The 22,655-nt window shown below is 34.9% G+C and overlaps 1 protein-coding gene across 1 annotated transcript in view; it reads right to left on the bottom strand.

Annotated features, from left to right (window-relative positions):
• The window catches only part of TNKS (tankyrase), a 191,602-nt gene that overhangs the window by 11,321 nt on the left and 157,626 nt on the right, over positions 1–22,655 (bottom strand). Inside the window, exons 14-22 of the mRNA XM_019750527.3 lie at positions 21,598–21,743; positions 19,467–19,632; positions 17,813–18,032; positions 17,413–17,522; positions 13,232–13,420; positions 11,177–11,414; positions 10,524–10,606; positions 2,509–2,629; positions 1,212–1,309 (exon numbers count right to left, since the gene is read on the bottom strand). Coding sequence (XP_019606086.2) covers positions 1,212–1,309; positions 2,509–2,629; positions 10,524–10,606; positions 11,177–11,414; positions 13,232–13,420; positions 17,413–17,522; positions 17,813–18,032; positions 19,467–19,632; positions 21,598–21,743 — 1,371 coding nt within the window. The remainder of the gene's footprint in view (positions 1–1,211; positions 1,310–2,508; positions 2,630–10,523; positions 10,607–11,176; positions 11,415–13,231; positions 13,421–17,412; positions 17,523–17,812; positions 18,033–19,466; positions 19,633–21,597; positions 21,744–22,655) is intronic.

Genomic DNA, 22,655 nt, shown 5'->3' with positions numbered 1-22,655 from the left:
GGAGAATGGAAACAACATTGTGATTAAGTCAAACTAACACTCCTCATATTCAATTAATACCCCACTGGACAAATGCTAAAAATAAACACAAACCATTTTCTAAAATAAAATTTTTGTTCCCTAGGTGAAATATTCTATATTATCTGTTTAATTTGGGACCTCAAAGTGTATCTACACAGACCAGGGGTACTTAAATACAATGTATAACTAAGTGGAATAACTTTCTTCTGAACATCTCATTCTTCCTCTACTCTCCAAATTAGAAAGAATTATTATGGAAAAGTAAAATGTTTCAAAGACCCAAGTTTCTCATAGAATTGACTCAAAAAGTTAATTCTCTAATTCACCACTCAATTTATGAAGTTATTCGCCATATTTTGACATTATTATCAGAATTTACTACTCACTAGGAGACGATTAGGCAATAATACACTAGATGACATGATGCTTTCCTGAAAAACTGGCTATGAGATGAAATACTACTTAAGGTAATTGTCCTGAGTTCCCAGAATGGGAATGAAATGAGTATTAATTAAAAAGCAGATAACAAACAAAACTGTAGGTATTCTTTTGTACACAAAATAATACCATTAGGTACTTTATTAGGTGTCAGAAGTGGGGCAGAAGCAATCAGTAGAGAGGGATTCTCTATGGCATCTGTCTACCAAGAGGTTCTTACAAATTGTCTTACTATGGTGTGTTAAAATCATTGCGACTGAGAAAATGAAAGATGACTCAAGTTATGAGGCAAGCATACATGAATATTAGGCATATTATTGTATAATCATGTCTTACAGTGCTGCACAAAAGCCAAGATGAGAACATATTTGCTAACTATGAAGTAAGATTACTCTGTATCATTCTTAGGTAGCATTTTAACAGTATTAAAAAAAAAAGTTCTAACAGTATTAAAAAAATAAATTCTAAAGGTCCTTACTTGCATGAGTTTCAAGAAAGTCTCCAGAATAAAAAGACAGATCTGAACCATCCATTGGAAACCCTAGGCTTATGATGTGAAAACCATGTGGCATAGTAGTTCTAATCCACAGTCTATTTTAATTTTGGCAATTTCCACCACAAAGGCTATGGGAGCTGGATAACAGATAGGCAAATGACCATATGTCTAAATAAGACAAGCTTACCTCTCCTGGAAAAAAAGGTTTAACTGTAGATTCTAGGAAAAGATAACTAAAAATTTTGATGTACATTACCTCTTCTTCTACTGACTGATATTCCTTATCCTCTGGAGCAAGATCTAGCAAAACAGTTCCCTGATTAACACAGTGGAAAGTCAAATAAGGGTTGGTTCCTATGGGAAAGAAAAATTGACATAGTTAACAGAAGCCCATACTACTCAGGCTCTATTTTAGGAAAAACTGATTATTTTGGAACAAGTCCAAATTATTTGCAATGGGAACCTAATATATAAGGTTATATTAAACAAGTATATCCAAAGACATGGGAAGTAATGGAGATGTGTTTGAGGATCAATTTTATCTGTTCTTACAGAGTTCCTTATACACACAACATGGCTGAACAATTATTTATTGAACTAAATCCAATCATGAACATACGTGAAGCTAATGTTTGATATAAAAGAGAAACACATTGTAATTACAGTGCAGTCAGAGCTAACATATAAGAATTATCCTTTTCCTAAAACTCTGTGAGATGGCTTCAAATGGTCCCCTGTAGTAAGTTTAAAATACATTATTTTTATTAATTTCATTATTCTTGTTCATATGATACAGATAAATAAGCAAGACTCATTCTCAAAACCTCCTAACCTTTAGCTCCATGTCACTCTTGCAATTTTATTAGCTCTGCAGACTAACTGACTTATTCAAGTTGTTTCTTTTCTCTCCTCTTGCTTTCCTATAATGAAAGCACTTCTAACAAATAGAGAAATGATAAACATGGAGGCATACAAAGGAAAAAGATAGGCTTGTAACAGCAAAGTACGATGGAAAAGACTAAGCTGACAGTTCTAAGGAAAGGAGACAGGTTCGCGGTGAGGTAAGGGAGGAAGGTCAGATTATGAAAAGCCATGTTTCAAATGTCTGATTTTATCTGAAAAGCAACAGGATTCTATTGAAGGATTTTAAGCCATGAAATGGTATGATCATATAGTCATGTTGAAAGGAATCTTCTGGTTATAGTGTAAGGAAGGTACTGGAGGGGAGGCAAAAGTGAACGTTGGAGATAAGCTGAAAGGTGGTTATGACAGTCTAGGCAAGACATGATGGTGACCTGGATTAGGTGACAGCAATGGAAGAGGGCAGAATGAATTCTAGAGATATTCAGGATATAGAGTGTGGTGAGAGGTAGAATGACTGAGATTTCCAGCTAGAGTAACTAGAGGGCGAGCGCCCGAGATGAGGAAGGTAGGAGGTGCTGTACCAGGCAATTGCATGAGCTCTGGGCTCAGACCACCCGGGTGCAGATGCCAGCCTGGACACTTAGCTTGTATCGCTAATTTGTGAAATTTATTTTTTCCTAATAACTTACCTTGTTGTCCACCTAAGAGTCTTTCTACTCCTTTGATTAGTTTATGGCGGTGTCCATATGCATTGATTCCTATTTCTTTCAACTCTTCATGACCCATATCAGCCAACACATCTAGTGTTATCTGAAAAATGAAACAAAATCAATTGGTCAATCTTTAACAGTTCCTCAGACAATAAAAACTCTTCTGTCTTCAATGCTATAAAATCCATTCAAATTAAGAAAATCCTTTTGCTTCCATTGTAAGCATGAACTTAATCTTCTTAAAGTTGTCTTGATAACTTTGTCAGCTTTTTGCTCACTTTAAATACTCTTTAATTTGCTTTTAGTCAATGGAGAATTAAAATGGGAGAAACAGTGTTATAGAAACATAAAATGATCTTTGCTATATTTCCTTTTGATTATTTAATTCTACCCCCTTTTGCTTCCCTCAGCAACAGTGGGAAGAATCAGTACCCTTAAAATTGGGAAACACCAGTTCCAGCGTCCAGCAGGTAGCAAGATGAATGGTAGGGGAACGGGAGAGGTGATTAGCACAATGAAACAGAATGTAGCAAAAGGAGTAAGCAATTTTAGGTAAGGAGATTTATATAAAAACAAGGAGGAACTTCTCAGAGCTAAGAGAGAATCAAACGTGGAAAATGCTTCCTTAGAAAGTAATGAAATTTATATCACAAGTATTTAGTTATATTACAGACCATTTTATATAGAAACTATAATAAAGAATTCCAATATGGAGAAGAAAATAGAGTAGATGGATTTAAAATTCTCATACTTAACAATTCCTCAAGCCTAACACACATTCTATTTTTGTACAAAATAGTGGTTTTTAATTTTTGGTTATTTATCCGTGTAGGTGGAGATGATTTCACCATGACTCCAAATTACCTAATTCTTTTGTAGACCAAAAGTAACTTTGACGCTACTGCCACCCAGTGGCAGTGTTTTGAATGTACATGGTGAAATCTTGGGTGACCTCATTTTTTGAGGGCTGAACATGCAATTTTCCAGTTTAGAAGCCGGCCCTGTGACAATCCAAATACTACTTCCCAAGATTAGCTTTGATTTTCTCTTTCCTTGGGAAACTGAAAAATCCTTTTAAAGACACCCTTTTCCCAACTCAAATGAGATATTTTTTTTTTCTATCCATAGCTTCTCTACCTTCACACTTGCACATAACATTTTAAAAAACTGACAAATTAGGCCTGGAGCTCTGCTGATTTTTACTGTCAGGATGAAATATTATATAATGAGTCTGATCTTCTCAGCACAGAAGCATTCATCACTCAGTCTTTGGAAATAATTTACTATATTGCTCCTAAATGGCCATTTAAGAAATAATCGCTTCATTGCACAAAATGGGCAATTCACTTCCAATCACCCAAAGGAAGTTTTCAGCAGAGCTTTTAAAAAGCAACAGTTCTGAAATACACATCTTTGAGACAGAATAGTTCACAATATAATAGGAGCCTTTACATTTTTAGCTAGATGTGATTTTAATACAATCTGGAAACCAGGTACAGGGTTTACTACATTATGGATATCCCATTATTTTCCCCTCTGAATATTCTAAACTTCAGTTCAAATAAGGGTTGACACAAAAATAGGGTCTCTTATCTATGTGGTAGCTTTAATTCAAAGACTCCTTTAGCTTTTCTGAACTGACACATATAGTGCCTATCAGAAGAAGCAGAAACCAGGCAGCAAAACATCATATTCTCTCCAAGGTTCTAGAGAAGAAACGGTGAATGTAATATATTTGTTCATTATATAGCCCCAATCATAAAATGAATAGCTCATTTAATCCTCACAATGACCCATGAAGTACTGTTAATGTCCTTAGGAGGAAACCAAGGCTCAGGGCAGTCAGAAAACTCACACACAGAAGAGCTGAGATGTAGTGCCATTTCTCTTTCCTTAGCTTGTATGTCTCAAAAGACATGATTACTAGAAAGCTAATATAACTAAACATTAAATTTAGTTTCTTTGACTTACATGGTACCCACTTTGTCCCGTATTTATCAAGTTTTACCAATGGAAAAACCTTAAATGGCAAGCTAGAGAATTCAGATTTATGTTTATTTGTTCATTCATTCATACATGTTTAATGAGTATCTTCTATATGTTAGATATTTCCAAAAAAATAACTTTATTAAACATTTCATTTCATTCTGAAAACAACCCACGATAGCTCAGAAGGTTAAGTAACTGGTACAAAATGGTAGTACAAGAGTGGGGCCAGGAAACGAAGTACTACCACCAAAGTCCATGCTATTTCCTATACCAAGGTGATAAAAAGAAAACACAAAAACATGGTAAAGGCTGGGAAATGTTTTGGAGGAATCCCTATGGGAACTCTCAGGAAGGTTACCTACTTGGTCGAGGCTGTAAGTAGGGCTGGGGAGGAAGGAAGGACCAGGCAGGGAGTCAGGAAATGTTCTTAGAAGCGGGCAATAATTTAGCTAAAAGGTAGGAGTTAATCAGGCAGAGTTAAGAGGGAACAGTGTTTAAGACAATGCAAGGGAAAAATCAAGTAAGATAATATAGAATATTTGAGAGACACTAAGTCCGGAAGTTGAAAATGGTTAGAGTATGATGTTTATAAAGAATAACAGCAGGGACGGACAGAGCAGCAGGCCGAGGGCAGATCTCAATGGGCATTACACACCAGGGTAAGATACTATCTAAAGGTCCGAGGAAGCCTTTTCAGCAGAGTAACACAATCAAAGCTGTGTCTGAGGAGACACGACATAACGCCAGTGGAGGCACTATGAAGGGCAGATTTGGAAGAGCACGCAACAGTGAATAAGATGACGGGAGTGGAGTGGGAGCAATGAATCGGAAAAAGCAACTTCAAAGGGAGAGAGGACAGGGCCCGGTAAAAGGAAATAGTTAAGAGGGAAAAAAGGTACAGGAGTAAAGATTATTCTAAAACTCTGAAGCTGGGTGAATATGAGATTATTGTATCAATAAAAGAAATTAAATATCTGGAAGTAGAGCAGTTAGATTTTAGACATGTTGCTCCAAGACTCAGGGCTTTTATACTGCTAGAAATATTTTTCTGAAAGTTATCATTAAATTAAATCATTAAAAAAATGTATTAACTTAGTTATAGCCAGGAAATCACAAATTTGTTGGGCTAGTTATTTATATCTAGCACACATGAAAATCAAATTATAATCTTTAAAGTACAGATTATCCATGTATCAGCTGTATCTTGCAGCTAAAGCAAATGTTACTTCAAGAAAGGCTGCCATTTGTTTCTCAGATTTGCTCATTTTATCTAGGGTGGAGGGACAAATGAGAGGTTTAATGAAAAAGGCCTTTCTTTTTACTTGGGCTTAAAAGGTTGCAGGCTAGAGTAACAGTTATTAGAACTAACTGTACAGCCATGTTCACAATGAATTTACTTAAGCCCATGACTTTGTCTTTAAGAATTTGAAATAAAAATTTATGTGGTCACTTTTCATGAAAATATATAGGTTGACCATAAGTATGTCCACAAGGAATATTTCATAGTATTTATGTTCCAGGAATTGCAATATAAATCAAATTGGACATTCCCATAGAAAAAGTATTCTAGTCAGGGAGCTACATTATAAAGAAAGGGCCAAAGTGACACTAGTACTATGTTTAATTAACTATAAAGGACACAGGTACTTATTATTTAATATAGAACTTGGCAAAGTATATATGTCAAACAAGTCAAGAGACTGCTGAGAGAATAACTATGAAGAGGTGAGGTTATGACACTCTGAAGAAAGTTTTCCTGGGACCAGAAATAAAATAACTGCATTCCTTATTCCATTGGGAAAGAAGTATCCATGAGTAGGAACAGAAGCAGTAAGATATTATATGGCAAAGCATCTAAGGAAGCAGAATGACTCTCTGGCTTAAGCTAAACGGAGTGAATTAACTGGGTAGAACACAGGCATGCTCACTCCTTCCCTCACTACACAAATATCTTGAACATCATCACGTGTTATTAGCCTGATACAGAATATTAATGGGATAAAATTCTATGGGTAAGTTATGAAAAGGGTTACAAAATTCATTGCTCTATAACTGAAAGCTAATCAAGTAACACTTGCAGTTAAAATAAAAATGAACTTGATTGCTTGATGACTGGTCCAGACGACAAATGCAGTTCAATAGAAAGGTAATGAATATCATTTGTCTGGAGGAAAGGATCTGTACCAGGTAATATACATTACGTAGAATAGTCAACATATTGATAAAAAAAAAGAATATAGAAATTATTCTGGCAAAAAGAAAATCAATGGAACCATTTATTCAGAATAAAACTGCAGTGACAAAGATAAAAACGAAACAGATGAAACCAGGATAAGCTGTCATAAGGACCGACTAAGACTAAACACTTAAACTATTAAAAATCAATAAAATGAGATTAACCATGCAACAGGAAATCAGTTACGGAAATGCTAAGTATGTAAGGTAAAAAAAGAAAAAAAATTATGATGTAAACTGAAAGAGTAGAAACTGAAATCCTTTGAAAAACTTTCAGCAGTCACTTGGAGTTGTTTGAATTAGGGTCTTTGTTTTATCAGGCAAAGATGTATGAATCATGTGTGGACATAATTTGGGAAGAAGTGATAGGGCTGGAGTACGGCTACAGCAGAGGATAATGCTTTTAAACAGCTTTAATACCTTCAGTGATAAAATAATGGGGAAAAAGATTGTTATGATTTAGGATATTCTCATAAAAATTTTCCAAAGCATTGCTGTTTTCAGTTTTATATCCCACATACGTATCAGTGAAATCATGACAAAGAGACAAAAACTGATAGACATAGACAATAATTTTTTAGTGGTTACCAGAGGGTAAGGGGGAGGAGGGTGGAAGACGAAGGTAAACGGGGTCAAATATATGGTGATGGAAGGAGAACTGACTCTGGGTGGTGAACACACAATGTGATATATAGATGATGTAATACAGAATTGTACACCTGAAATCTATGTAACTTTACTAACAATTGTCACCCCAATAAACTTTAATTAAAAAAAAGGAATTTCCAAACCAGAGGGTGAATCAATGGTAGGTGAAGCTTAAAGGAAAAGGAAATTATTATAGCAGTCTAAAGTCCTCACCACCAGTCAGAAAACTTGTCTGAAGTTTCATCAAAGCATATTTTAAAAATTGGCACAGAAGTACAGTATTAATGGGAATTTTAACTATCTGGACATTTGAAAGTATTATTATATTTTACAGGTAAGGACAGTGATAGGGTAAACGCTTTACCCAATGTTACACAGCTTGTAAAAGGGAAAGAATAATCAGAATTAAGGTCTTCTTTCCGTCCACTGCTATTCTTACTCAACTTTTTTGTTCATTAAGAGCATTAAAGATGAACTACAATAAACAATATAGACATTAGCTAAAAAAAAAAACAACAAAAAGGTAAGATATTAGAAAAATAGTGTATGAGAAAAACCTGAGGTTTTAAGGAACTCCAAATTGACTATAAGCCTACAAAGAAACCAGAGAGGAGCAAAGAGGATAGTGAAGAATTTGGAAACTCTGTCCATATAAAGAAGAATTGAAAAAGAAGATATATTTATCCTAAAATAGAAGAAACTTTGTAGAGGTGGGCGGTTGGAAGGGTTAGTCCATGATAAGTTGACTAGGTCTTAGAAATATATCTAATGAAGAGCTACATTATGTTGTAGTGAGCTGAATGGTGGACCTCAAAAATATATGTCCACGTTCTAACCCCCAAACTTATAAAGGATCTTATTTGCCAAACTTTTGTTACATCTTTGCAGATGTAATTAAGTTAAAGATCTTAAGATGAGGAGATCATTTAGGACTACATGGGTAGGCCTTAAATTCCATGCAAGTGTCCTTACAAGAGACACACAAAAGAGAAGACAGATGCAGAGAAGGCACCCTGAAGATGGAAGCAGAGATTGGACTCATGTAGCCACAAGCCAAAGGGGCCCTCAACCACTAAAAGCTAGAAGCATGGGACAGATTCTCCCCTAGAGCCTTTGTAGGGAGTATAGCCCTGCTGACACCTTGATTTTGAACTTCAGGCCTCCAGGACTGTGAGGAAATAAATTTCTGTTGTTGAAGACACCAAGTTTGTGGTAATCTAGTAGGCAGCCCTATGAAACTAATACATATGCAGACAAGCGATAGATTTCTGTGCAAAACAGGGTAAATATAAACATAAGATCAATGGATAATACTTGGGGGCAGATGATGGCACATGTCAAATTACAAACATTTTATTATACCTGCCCAAATTGTAACACATTCTTTTCCCATGTGGATGTTAAAATGGTAATTCCTATATCTAGAAGAAGGGCTTGATAATCTCTAAGGACCTTTCCCATTCTACGATTCTATGTATGTAAATAGTTAAAGTCAGGAACCTATTATTCATCTTTAATCTTTTTTTATTGAGACATAATTGATATATAACATTAATTTCAGGTGTTCATGATTCAGTATTTGTATATATTGTGAAATTATTATTCAATATTTAACATTGACCATGGTAATAAGATCAAATAGTAATAAGTTAAAAACTTATTATCCTGTATAAAAACGGAATAACAAAGAGAAGGATCTTAATTCACAAACACCCTAATGATGACTACATACTAAGACCTTCACAGACACTTAACATGTATCCAAAAACTAAGGTAGGTCTCTTTAAGTATATTGCCAAGTTTTGGTTCAACATTTTAGACTCTAACCAGACAGCAAAAACTTCAAAAAGGGGCAATTTTAAAAAGGTACACTGTCCACGTATTACTTTGTTCCAATTTAATGCACAACTGCTTAATGAAGCTATTGCTAAATATTTAACACAAAAATTTCTCATTGATTCCAAGTGGAGTCTAGTCACATCGATAATAAAGTTTTGATTATTCTCGCTTTGTGGTATAAATTGAAGTCGAGGAGTGTGATACCACCAGCCTTGTTCTTTTTTCTTAGGATTGCTTTGGCTATTTAGGGTCTTTTGTGGTTCCATACAAATCTGATGACTTCTGGTCTACTTCCTTAAAAAATGCCATTGGGATTTTGATGGGGATTGCAATTGAATTTGTATATTGCTTTGGGTAATATGGCCATTTTAACTACTGTATTTCCCTGAAAATAAGACCTAGCCAGACAATCAGCTCTAATGCGTCTTTTGGAGCAAAAATTAATACAAGCAAGACCCAATCTTATTTTACTATAAGACTGGGTATTATATAAATATAATACCCAGTATAATAATAATATAATATAATACCAGGTCTTATGTTAATTTTTGCTCCAAAAGACGCATTAGAGCTGATTGTCCAGGTAGGTCTTATTTTTGGGGAAAACATGATATATTGATTCTTCCAATCCATGAACATGGAATATCTATTTGTTGTGTCTCTTTCAATATCTTTTACTGTCTTATAGTTTTCAGTGTATAGGTTCTTCACATCCTTTGTTAAGTGTATTCCTAAGTATTTTATTATTTTTGTTGCAATTGCAAAAATAACTGTTTTTTTTTTCATTTCTTTTCATGAAATTTGATTGTTAGTATAAAGGAATGCAATGGATTATTGCACATTGATTTTGTATCTTGCAACTTTACTGTATTTGTTTGTTTCTAATAGTTTTTTTGGTGTAGTCTTTAGGATTTTCTATATAAAGAATCATGTCCTCCGTAAAAAGTGACAAAAAATAATAATGAAATGAATAATAGTTCCAACACTTTTTGGAAACAAAATAATGAAGATTTTGAAAACATTCTTTTGAGATAGTTCATGGCCTAAGTTTTGACATGTAATAAAACATATAGACCCAGACTGCATATAATGATATAACAAAATAATAAAGACTCCTATCACCTGTTAGGCACTTTGGGGGACAGGTATAAAATACTGGATTCCCTTGGCTTCTTTAGGAAATTGTTGTGGGTTTTAAAAATAGCGGTTGAAGCAAAAAAGAAATGAGTGAAAAATAACTCAATATTTAATTAAAAAGACTCAACTACATAAAGAGAGCTTACCTGTTCTGTTTCAAAGATGTCCCGAAGGTGTTCAAGACCAAGGCTTTTTAGGAATTGGCTGATATTCATGTCAAGACCCGCAACTAAAACAGACATATATTAAAGTTTCTCAGAAAACAGTTTATCAATCTAACGGAAGTTCTAGTGTTTCTCAAAGCCACGGCTCTATGACACGCTTGGCTGTTCAGATGATTTTCCACAGTGTAAAATAATCGTAAATTTCATTCAGATGCTTCAAGTTATTTCTGAATTCGGTTGAGAAGTAAAAGGAGAGTTTATCTTTATGAAATCAGTAGTCTTTTTACTGTGAAATATTTAACAGTGGATATAAAATTCCGATTTACCTGCTATCATTTCAGTTTTCATTCCTTACATCTCTGTTTTTTCCTGATGTATTTCAGGAATAAGACTCACTCAGTAGTTCAATAAGACACTACAGTAGGAAATGCATGTACTGGGATATACATCAGAACAATGTTGAAACCAAGAAACTTATTCTATTAAGATGTATTTCTTGTAAGTTGTTGTGTAGATGAAAACTTACAGATAAGGTATCTGTGAGGTGTTCACAAATTACCAGTAGAAAAAAGTGACTCTGTAATTATAAAAACAAAAGCCAAGAACCACACACGCTTTTCGTGGGATATACTCACCTTCTCCTTCCTTCCTTTCTGTGCCCGCAGCGCCATCCCCTGCGTTGGACGCTCCTCCTACTGCCAATTCTGCTAACGGGCCGGTGAGGTTATCTATGCTGCTGGCAGCAGACAGGCAGGATGGGGTGGATGCTGGTGAGATTAGAGAGGCACTTACTACGGTAGCCTGAGGTTTAAAACAGGTCGGTAAGGCCTCTGGAGGCATGGCATCTATCAGCAAAGCTCTGATATCGTCAGCCTAAAAACAATAATAAAAAAAACAGAAAAATATTACATTGTAAAGTAATAAGTTTTTTACCAAGGACCAAGTGCTTTGTGAATTTTTTCTTTAATAAATGCCTCATTATCTCCTATTTGTTTTTAATAATCTTTTCTTCTTTCCTTCTCTGATCCACAGCTCCAAAGAGTTTCAGAAGTTCCAGCAGTTAGAAATGAGAAACAATGTAATTAAACAAAAAATTCATTTTTTGAACATTTAATGTACAGCTTGGTGACTATAGTTAAGAATACTGTATTATGTACTATTATGCTGAAAGTAGATCATATTCTCACCAAACACACACACACACACAAAGAATTATGAAAAAAACATCTAACAATGTGGACTATGTTGCTTACTCAAAGTGCTTTTTTAACAGTAAGTGAAAAGTGTGCACACAATTGTTCATACTGATTTCATGTGCATTTAAAGGAGATGTAAGTTAATAAAGATTTGAATTGAGTTAAAAAATGAAATATTTCATCTTTCATTAAAAAAAGAACATTTCAGAGTGTTGATTTTCAATCTCTTCTTTAGAAGGAGTTTCCATGTTTTGTTTATGCTTAAACAACGACAATAACTTTTGTTCAGTTATTTAATGCATACTTAATTTAATGTACAATTAAAAATTGAAAGGCATAGAACTTTAACTTGGCTAGCTTATTCATGAACTTCATAGTTTGTTAGGCATGACTGTGATTAGGGGATGTGGGAGATAGCCTCCAAAGACAGCCAGCCATTAATTCCTTCCTCCGTGTACACGCATGACACTCCTTCCATCAAGAGGTAGTTGTCTATTTCCCTTCCCAGGAATCTGGGTTGCCTGTGAGTTGCTGTGACCAACAGAATGCAGAGGAAGTGATGTTTTGAGGCTTCTGGGCCAGGCTGTCTAAGATTGGCAGCTTCTACTTTTTCTCTCTCAGCAGCCATCGTCTCCTCTGTGCTGTAAAGAAGTTTGCGGTACTGAGTGATGGCATACTATGAGAGAGTCCCCATAGGAGGAAAGGCCATTTAGACATGGCAGCCTCAGCTGAGGTCCCAGCTGAGGTCCCAGTAAGTGTACAAATAGCAGAACTACCTACCTGAACCCAGTCAACGCACAGAACTGTGAGAAGTAAGAAATCACTATAGTAAACCACTCACTAAGTGTTTATTACTTAGCAACAGACATATGAAACAGAATGTATTTCTGGCTTAAAAAATTATAAATTATTGTGTGTGTGTGTATATATATATATATGTGTGTGTGTGTGTATACAGTAACTCTCTGATTTTCAGAAGGTTCAGGGAAGATGATGCTGTGTTTAATTTTGTAGTTAAATAATATTTAACCACAACAACTTAATTCTTGGTTTTGAAAATATTTCTGCAGTATATCAATTTATTTTTCCATCTTCAGAAGAGTAATACACTGGCCAGTTCATTGTTCTTTGACGACCTCAAAGCCTCAGGTAAACTATCATGAACATCAGTTCTCTACAATAATATGCAAATATAGAAGGTGTGAGGTATTGCACTAAATATAATTCTTTCAGGATATACTACGTACGTGTTTTTCTATGATGCATCTTTCTCCTCCAAGTTAAGTATGGCAAAGTGAATTAAGCTAACTTACTACTTAACAGACTTTTGAATTATATAAAAAAAGCAAATTTAAGAAATTTCAGAAGGAAGGAAATTTGTTTTATTCTAAGTGACATTTGCACTACTAAAGCTAAAGCTGTTAAGCCCTGGGATTTAATGTCATCTCTGAAAGTATAATAAGCAATTCTGAATATTTTGAAATCGGGACTTACTGTTGCCAGATCTAACGGTGTCTGACCTTCTTGGTTCTTCATAGTTGGATCTGCACCATGTGCTAGGAGGAGGGCACATAACTGCGTCCTTCCCTTTTGGGCTGCTTCATGAAGAGGAGTAAATGCCCACTTATCTGTTGCATTTACACACGTGTTGTATTTTATCAATAATGCTGCTATGTCCACATGCTGAAGAAAAATAAAAGAATGAGAAGAGTTAAGAATGAGATGATTTGGTAAAGTTCCATCACATACACTTGCTTTTATTTAACATTTCATTCCCTTTACGTCACTATTCTCATTCTTACTAGAAGTTTATTCTGTAAAAAATATTTATCCCACCCCCTCCCTGTATTTTGGACTCCATCTTTCCTTGCCTCTTCCAAAATATCAGTTTCAGAATTATTTTTTCACCCTGTAATTCTAATTATTCATGGGAGCATTTAAAATTTTTTATTCAGCCTTCTAACATGTTTGGGTCTCTTTGAAAAACAAACACATAAAATGTAACTGTGACCTGACTCCAAACCTCCTATTAATGGTCTAATCTGTCTGCTGAACTTCTCAAACAAGCATTCTATACCTACTGCTTCTCTTATCTTTCCATTTCTCTTCTAACCCATTGCAATCTATCTATTTATTGAAATACTCATGTCAAAGCTTCTCAATGTTCTTTCTTCAGCCTTTGGGAAAACAACACACAACCAAACAGTACCAAATGTAGTACCAATCAACAGAAATTGAGTAGCGTAAGTTTAAGTAGGAATTAAGCTATAAGAAAGATAAGGTTCACTTGGGGTACATAGCTTTTGAAGTAAAGTACCAAAGTAGTGATGCTTTGCAAATGGTCTGACACAAAAGACACAGACAGGAGGGCGTCATTTATTTGTTCACTTCTTCTCTTACCCACTCACCCACCAACCAAACATTTATTGAATAACCACCTAAGTGCCTGGCACCACTGGGGCAAAAAAGGCATACAGAAAGATAATCACCAGGGGTTTGATGAAACCTTGAGAACGGCATTTTGGAAAGGAGAGCGGAAGACAAAAGGGGCAATAAGAACTGCAGAAGAACTAAAGAGAGGCAGGACTATGAAAAACAAGGTAGGAGAAAGTTTCAGGGAGAGTAGGTTCTTTCAAATAACAAGTTCTGTATAGCAAAAGGTTTCAGCTTCTTCCCAAAAGTCCTTATAAAATAAGCTTAAGACTATGCAAAGGTAATGCTGATACGATTAGGCTTTTGAGAATAATAAAAATAACTTTATTCTTATAAACACATTTAGGGATACTAGTTTGGTTACCACTAAAGTATTTCTGAAATCCATTTCAACTCCAGTATTCTATAATTTTGTGCAATTGGCACATCTGTGTTCTTTATGAATACACTTCCTGGCATAACTTGATTACTTTTTATAATTAACTCTTATAGTCACACAACAGCCTAGCCAACTGTCCCCCGTGTCTTTCCTTAAGGAAAGAAGAGTCTGTAAGACTGTGCCTTTCTGGGACTCTGTTCCATCCTTGTGTTTATACCTTATGTCTCTCTGTCTGGTCCCCAAAAGATGGTTTGCAGCCAAAGACGGGTAAGATATCTCACAGGAGATACAACCTAAGCCAGGTGGAACCGAGTGGGGACCCCCGATGAGCTGCCTTAGAAAAATATGGGAAGGGGCCTTGCCTCCCCTTTCCCCTGCCTGGGAAAAGCTGTTGCCGGCTCTGCCTTTTCCCTGGCACCTGTTTGTGAGAGAAGTCATGAGGACAACAAAGATCAGTTCTCTCCACTTATCTCAACGGAGCTGTTACAGTATGAGAGACTTGACCCTGAAAAGGTACGTACCTTGGGTAAGACATCATGGGACCTTGTGCTTCGGCTGTTTATAGATAAAGGGTGATTGGAATAAACATTTTTCTGCTATGATGTATGAGTCTCACAGACCGTGTAAGAAACAATGTTACTTTCTTGTTTTTGTATACCTATCAATAAAAACCTTCAGTCAGTCTTATTCTGGGCTCCAGTCCTCAGACTGAGAGACCCCTGGCCTTCGGAGAGATTTAACTGCATTAAGTCTCTGTTTCTTTCTTTCTTAAAAACTTAACCCAAACCGCCCCTTCTCGCACCCTCACTGCCCGTGTTGTGCTGGACGCGACAAACTCTGAAGCACATTATCTGCTAAGAATATTTCTAACTTATGCTGTTGCTCAACTACAATATATTGAGTCATGTGAAGCTGACTTTCATGAGAATGGGAAGAGATGAGGAAGGGAAAGACAGAAATATCCCAAGATGGGATTTAGGGCATTATTTCTTCCTATTGTCCTTAAGACAGTCTTCGCTCTCTTGGACACTTCAAAAAGAAAAGGCACTTTTTTCTAAGGTAGTATTAAAGCTTTTAAAAAATATAATACAAATTCTTATTAATTTTAGGAAAGGTAATTTCAGAAAACAAAGAGAAGGAAACTTATTAGAAAAATACAAATCAGACAACTAAAGCTTCCAAATTGACTTTGACAATATAAAGACCAAAAAAAAAGGAGCATAATTAGATTAGGGCTTCTGAGAACAGGCTGTGTTTTGTGATCTTTTTGGGAATATGACTGATACACTATCATTATAAAACTGATCTTCAAACAAAAGATAAAAATAGGTACCATCTGTGGTACTATCAAAATCACTTAAAACAAAACCTAGTAATTTATCTCCCTTATTCAAAGGATATATGTTGAAAAGAACAGTTATTTTTGTTCAGTTAATCTAAAAGCATGGAATAATTTGAAGCTTCTCCATAGTAAGGTTATAGGATATTTAAATTGTGTTTCTGATGATTAATTTTATTCTCTTTCTACGTATATTGTCAGAATAACAATTTGGTAGACTAATTTGTACAGGCTTCCAAAATTAGACCAAAGAAAATTATGTGTGTGTGTAAAATAAATTACATATATGGTATATACTATTAAACTTTTTTTATATTGAATTCATAGTTTATGCTTGGAGAAGCCAATTACATGCTTTTTAAATTTGCTGAGAAACCTCTAAAAGAGCAATAAAGAGAAAGGAGTATATTACTACCCACGTATGCTAAAATCACAATTCTTAGTCTTTTGAATAGCTGCACCACTGGGGCAAAAATGGGAACTGAAATTTAAGGCTGACAAATGCAATAAACAAGCTAGAGCCCAGCTCCATACAATATATGAACAAAGTATTGAACTAGAAGGTCTAGAAAAGGAACTGAGCTCTTGGAATGTTCCCTGGAGACAGAGTCCACTTAACATGGTTTCAGAACCCAGGTGCAACACAAAATGCTTTAAATGATAAATACAATGTAAAAAGACTACGAGGGCCTGAATTTAATGAAGGGCAAGGAAGAAGAGAGTAAGAGAATACGGAAATCATGGTGACTAGTTTTTACTTGTAGTTTGTCAGGCTTTGGCAAATGCAGAAACTGTCCTCATCAGTAGTGATTCCCACTGTGAGAAGCTCTCTGGTGTGTACAATCTGGCATCTGCAGATTGTTACAGTCAAATAGGGACTAAGTGGATGAACAGACAAGCGCATGAGCTTTCATTTTATTCCTGTGTGATTCATTAGGCTTGAAGTGGGCCTTGGTGACTCCCAGGCAGTCAGTTTCAGCACATGGCACCACAGCTGTGGAATCCATTCCCCTTCCTCTCCAGCTGTTGCTTACAGTTACAGTGCTTTGAGAGAATGACTCTGGCCTTTCACTGCAGGGCTTTAGCTGGTCATTCACACTCTAGCAAATGATATGTAGTAACAGCTCAACCATATACTTGAATGTTTTTAAAAAGTTGACGATCAACAGAAGCAACCACAATCCCCATGTCTAAAAAGAAGCCTCCTGGCTGTTACAGTTTCTAAAATCTACTTGAGGTAGAGTTAAGATTTATTACCTGGATCAATCAATATTAACTGAGCAGCCATTACACACCTATCATTGTGGTAGATAATGTTGAAGAGACCAAAAAGCTACAAAAAGCATGGTACTTGGCCAAGATAGTTAAGCTTAACTGGGAAGGCTAGAAACATTCTGAATAGAAGATTATAATTGTGCTCAATCACACTATTGGTTAGATATCTACTTACTCCTGCATAGTATATACTTAATAAAGCAGTAAATGCCAGTGAAGTTTTCTAAACTTGAACTTTAGCATGCTTACCCCATAGGATGCTGCATTATGAAGAGGAATTAAACCACCTTTGTCTTGGGCATTAACATCTGCTCCATGCTCTAGAAGATATTCAGCTACTTCCAGGTTATTGTAGCCTGCTATTAAGAGTGAAAAAAGGCACACATGTCAGCTTAAAAGAAAAAATAGTGTGTGTGTGTGTATAAATAATAAGGACCAGAAAATGTTAAAGTTCAATACTTCTTGCTTCATAAGCTAATACTATTACCACATAATTAAAAGCCTTTACAATAATTATATAAAAAAATTGTCAATCAAAAGCATTTTACTAAATAGTACTCGTTATGCTCAGCATTTCTTTCATCTCCTGGTAATTTGTATTAAGTATCAAAGAAAGGACTATGAGACTTGAAGTGCTGGTGATGCTTACCTGCCAGGTGCAGAGGGGTTGAGTTTCTGCCCTGGGTGTCTCTGCAGTTGATATTCTCCGGAGTACAGAGCTTCTGCACTCTTGCCAGGCAGCCCTTTTTGGCAGCGTCCAACAAGGCAGCATCTCCTCTCAGTAAGTCCTGAATATCTGTGTCTCCTTCTTTTACCAAATCTAAAGGGGTATTTCCATCTCTGTTCTTTTTAGTTGGATCTGCTCCATGCTGCAAAAAAGAACCAGTATGTATTTTCTATAGTATCTTTCTTAAGGTTGTTTGTTTATTTTTAACTTCACCTTCACTCATCCAAGGAAAGATGTCTATGCTACGTGTATTTTGAACAACAGAGGCAATACTTGTTCAATTTTGCAAATTCCCTATGTAGCAATGAACTGGATCAGTTTTCTATTTACTTCTCAATAAAAGCCCCAACCCTCAGGGATCAATGGTGATGGTGAAGTGGGGAAAGCTGTTGAGTATGTTTTATGTGTCATCTGATATACTTCCTCAGACTCCAGCTGTCTTTGGAAATATCTTTTCCTTTAAAGAATGGCCTTTCCATTAAAAATGTTAATTTTGACCAGATTTCAATTACATAAAGATTACATATTCAATGCATATTGTGAAAAAGAAGTGAGAAGAGGAAGACACACAGGCAGAAAAAGTACATAATTATAAAGGTAATCAATAAGATGGGTAATTTTAAAATTTGTAAGTCTTAACATCTATCATGAAATGAGGTATAAATGTATCAACAATTTGATTTTATAAGTTTAATTACATAGACCTATGAAATAAAGTAAATAAAAGTCAAGAATCTTTATTATGGGCCTGAAAGTCTGCTATTAGCCCACTGGAGAAATTCGGAATAAACCAAGCTACACAATGAATTCACAGTGACCTGGAAGTTATTTCTTACTAACCAGTTAAAATAAAAATGAGTATCAAATACAGTTATAGTCTCAAGGCTCATAAGAACATATTTGATACCATAAAAATGGTGGAAGAAGAGTTTTATTTATATTTAACAAGTTTTTCTCTAGTTAAAAAAATATATAGAGAAAACTACATATATACATTGTCTGGTCATTTTTTACATTCTTTAAAAAGAACACAAAATTATTGAATTAGTTCCATATAACTACTGGTTTCTAATATTTCATGTATACTTCCAAAATTTATATGAATAACTTGTTTAGAGATTATCTTATACTTTAGTAAAAACCTGATATTAAAATAAAGTTTTTATAAGAGATATGTTTAAATTATGTTTAATAATGATGAATGAGTTTAACAATAGCCAGAAAGAAAAAAATCAAACTTGACTGAAAAACTTGTTTCTCCTTGTACAAATGTTTTCTGATATTAATACTGTTAGTATTAGATAAGCAATGCAAACTGATTCAACTCTTTACAAAACCTACATTGACGAATGGTGACAAATTGAACTTAAATCAGTTCAGAAAGGCACTTCAGACACGACTCAAAGCTATTTAAGTATCATGGTATCACACTTAAACATCCCCCTAATATGGAAAATGGAAGCTGTCTCCACAGCTCTTATTGTACTTAACAGAATAATTTACTTTGATGTAATTTTATGTACTAACCACAAAAATTAATAATTGCTTTGTATTTATAATTTTTAAAACTACCTACTTTTAAAAGGAGCTTGCAGATTTCATATTTTCCTTTAGCTGCTGCTTCATGCAGAGGGGTGAATTTCCACAAGTCCGCAACGTTGACAGAAGCCCCATGTCTCACTAAAAGCTCAGCTACCTCATAGTGTCCATAGGAACAAGCATTATGAAGGGGCACCAAGCCACTAGACAAAAGAAAATTCTTTTAAAGACATTGAACAAATTGTTGAGTTAAAATGCTACTTATAATTAAAATAATATATTCTACAGCATTGACTGTACTGAACACTCAACTCACTTAGAAAGAAAAAATACTCTGGCCTTGAAGATATAGTCATCCATTTCTAAATAAAGATTAATAATTTCAAAAATGTCCCTTTCAACATAAGGACTTCCTTAGTTTCTTGGTGATGGATATAAATTACATAGCAATATACATATATACCAGGGGTGCCAAAGAAATGGATACACATGCCTTGTATTCATCTTTTGTTATCGGTATATATTGAATATTACAATTTTAATACAGTTTTTTCCTTTCTTAAAATGTGTATACATTGTTTTGGCATTTTATATATATATGTGTGTACACACACACACACACACACACACACACATACACACACATACACACACATAGAAAAAGGTTCCATTACAATACTTTTAATTCAGGTTTCATCTTGGCAATATAAAGCAACATTACAAAGTGTCTTCAGGAATAACTAATCAATAATCTGGTTTATCATTGCTCACATTTTCTTCCATTTGGGATTTCCTAATGAAAACTGTATGCTTATTTATAAAATGTACAATGCAAATTAGCTTAATTTAGGCAAGTTCTACCTTTTGATTTTGGTTGTTATTATTTTTGGTTTCTGTGCATAGGTTTAAATATTTAGATGCCAAGCAATGAAACTCAAAATCTAAGTGATACAGAAACTTCAGTATTCAGTAAGGAAAATAATGGCTCCAACCATAAACTCTAGTTAGATGAGGAAATCTAGCTTCCTCATTATGAGCAAACTATTCTGAGATGATTCTAAGTTCTGATTAAAAGGTAGCTGACATTCTATTATAAAAGGACAAAAAATGTCCCCATAAAAAAGAGTCCATTAAAAGGCTAAGTTTAAGTTGCACTTAAGAAATGGCAAAAATTAGGTGCAAGTACCTTTTTATTTAGAGGTTAATGCTTCTTAAATATTTTTAATGTTTTGAGATCAAAATACTAAGAGCTAAAATGGGAAATAGAAACAAATGGTTGCTCTCCAATGGTATTAAGGTACTTTGATAATATTATTGAATATTCATGTTTGATGTGTCCCTTTTAAAAGATAAATAAATCCATAATGGTTAACTGAAGTCTAAGTTGTTCAATTCAATTCTATAGTACTGTGGTATGTAATTGTACAGAAAGGTGCTTTCTTATTTGTATTTGGAGGTGACATGAAATTAACTCAGAATATGGACGCTCATTTCAGTTGAAACTTAATTCTTGTATTTCTAAGTAGCTTCCATGACTGTTTTAAAAACTCTGTCTAGATAAACAGAAATAATTTAGCAAGCTAATATAAAAATATAGAATATCTGACTTAATAAAAATTAAATTATGTTTCTATTAATACTGATGACTTTGGGATGGATGGCTTCTTTTTGGAAGAGATTATATAGTTTTCAATAGCAAACCAAGGGATAAACAAATGATAAGCTATATAAACACATTCATACAATGCGATAGAATAATATATACAGGCATTAAAAGGATGAGATAAACTGTTAAGTACTGATCTGGAAAGATGAATTCAAGATACATTACTTGGTGAAAAAAGAAAATTGTTAAGCAGTCTGCCGTGAATTGCCAAGGATCCTGCATGTTAAAACCACCATCACCACTACCACAGCACACACACTGGGATATGTATTTAAAAGATCAGGAGGATTATCATAATACGTTAACGTTGTAATCTAGGAGGTGGGGTGATATGGAATGTTCACTTTCTATACATTTCTATAATGTTTTAATTTATGTGTGAAACTTTCAAAAGCATGCACTACTTTTTCAATAGGGAAAAAAATCAAAGACTTCAAAAATATCAAAGTAATTTTTGAGTCTCACGCGAACGACTCCCACACAGCTGAATTCTAACACGTACCCTTTGTCTTTGGCATGGACGTCGGCACCGTGGTGTAGGAGGTACTCCACAACAGACACACGATTATAGCCTGCGGCAAAGTGTAAGGGTGTAGAATGCCGGCCCTCTAAATCTCTGCAATTCACATTTTGAGGGCTGCAAAGTTGCTTTTATAGCACACAGACACAGACGAACACAAAAAGAACGTTAATATTTATTCACAGATTTTGCTCCAAAATACTGCAGGTATCTTGGATAAACTGTAATTTTCTAATGACTATTTATTTCCAAAGATTAGATAATACAAGTGATAATTAAAAAAACAGCACTATGCTGGGTTTTACAGTGTCTACAAATATTCTTACTGTTTACAGAGCAATTTAATCTTTTGCTACATTTCCTGGCCAAAATTGTAATCAAAAAGAAAAACCCACAATAAAGCAAGCATTTGCAAGGCAACTGATGCCTTCCTTTTTTTATCTTTATGTGGCTTTCCTCCCTGAGATTGCTTGTCACAGCATATCTGCTTGTACTAGGGTGCTCTTAGCCATTCTTTAACTCAAGTAACACCAACCCTGGTTGACTGCAGAACTATCCAGTTGGCAGGCAAAAGGATTCTGGAAAAATTATATTAATAATGCCTGGGCCATCCACTTGGCCCTTTGATCCATTATAACAAAGCCCTTCAGTCCACTGTGCTTTACTTGATCTTTGGGGAAATATTTGTCTAACTCCACAAGTCAAAGGATTCTAACCATATTCTAGTATTTGGCCTTTACTTCCTTCTCCATCAGTTGTGCCCTCCAAATCTCTCCTGTCTTCTTTTCGTTACCATTTCAGCACAAACTCCATTATGTTTGATAACAAAGCAGTAGGAAGCAAAGTAAGGACTGACAGGCTGCAGCATCAGTGGTGACAGGTAAATTGTAATATTTGAACAATAATTTACAATTTATAAGACATTTCATATTCTTTCAGTGAGAGAATGACTATCTGTGAAGTTGATGATTATCTCCATTTTACAGATAAATAAACCAAGGCTTAGTGAGGTTAAGTGGCACCCGTTTTCATAGAGTCGG

This window comes from Rhinolophus sinicus, chromosome 16 (genome assembly GCF_057876585.1).
Source record: "Rhinolophus sinicus isolate RSI-liver-muscle chromosome 16, RSI-T2T, whole genome shotgun sequence".
Lineage (NCBI taxonomy): Eukaryota > Metazoa > Chordata > Mammalia > Chiroptera > Rhinolophidae > Rhinolophus > Rhinolophus sinicus.
The sequence above is the reverse complement of the archived record's forward strand: the minus strand, read 5'-3'. Positions and strand labels throughout refer to the sequence as shown.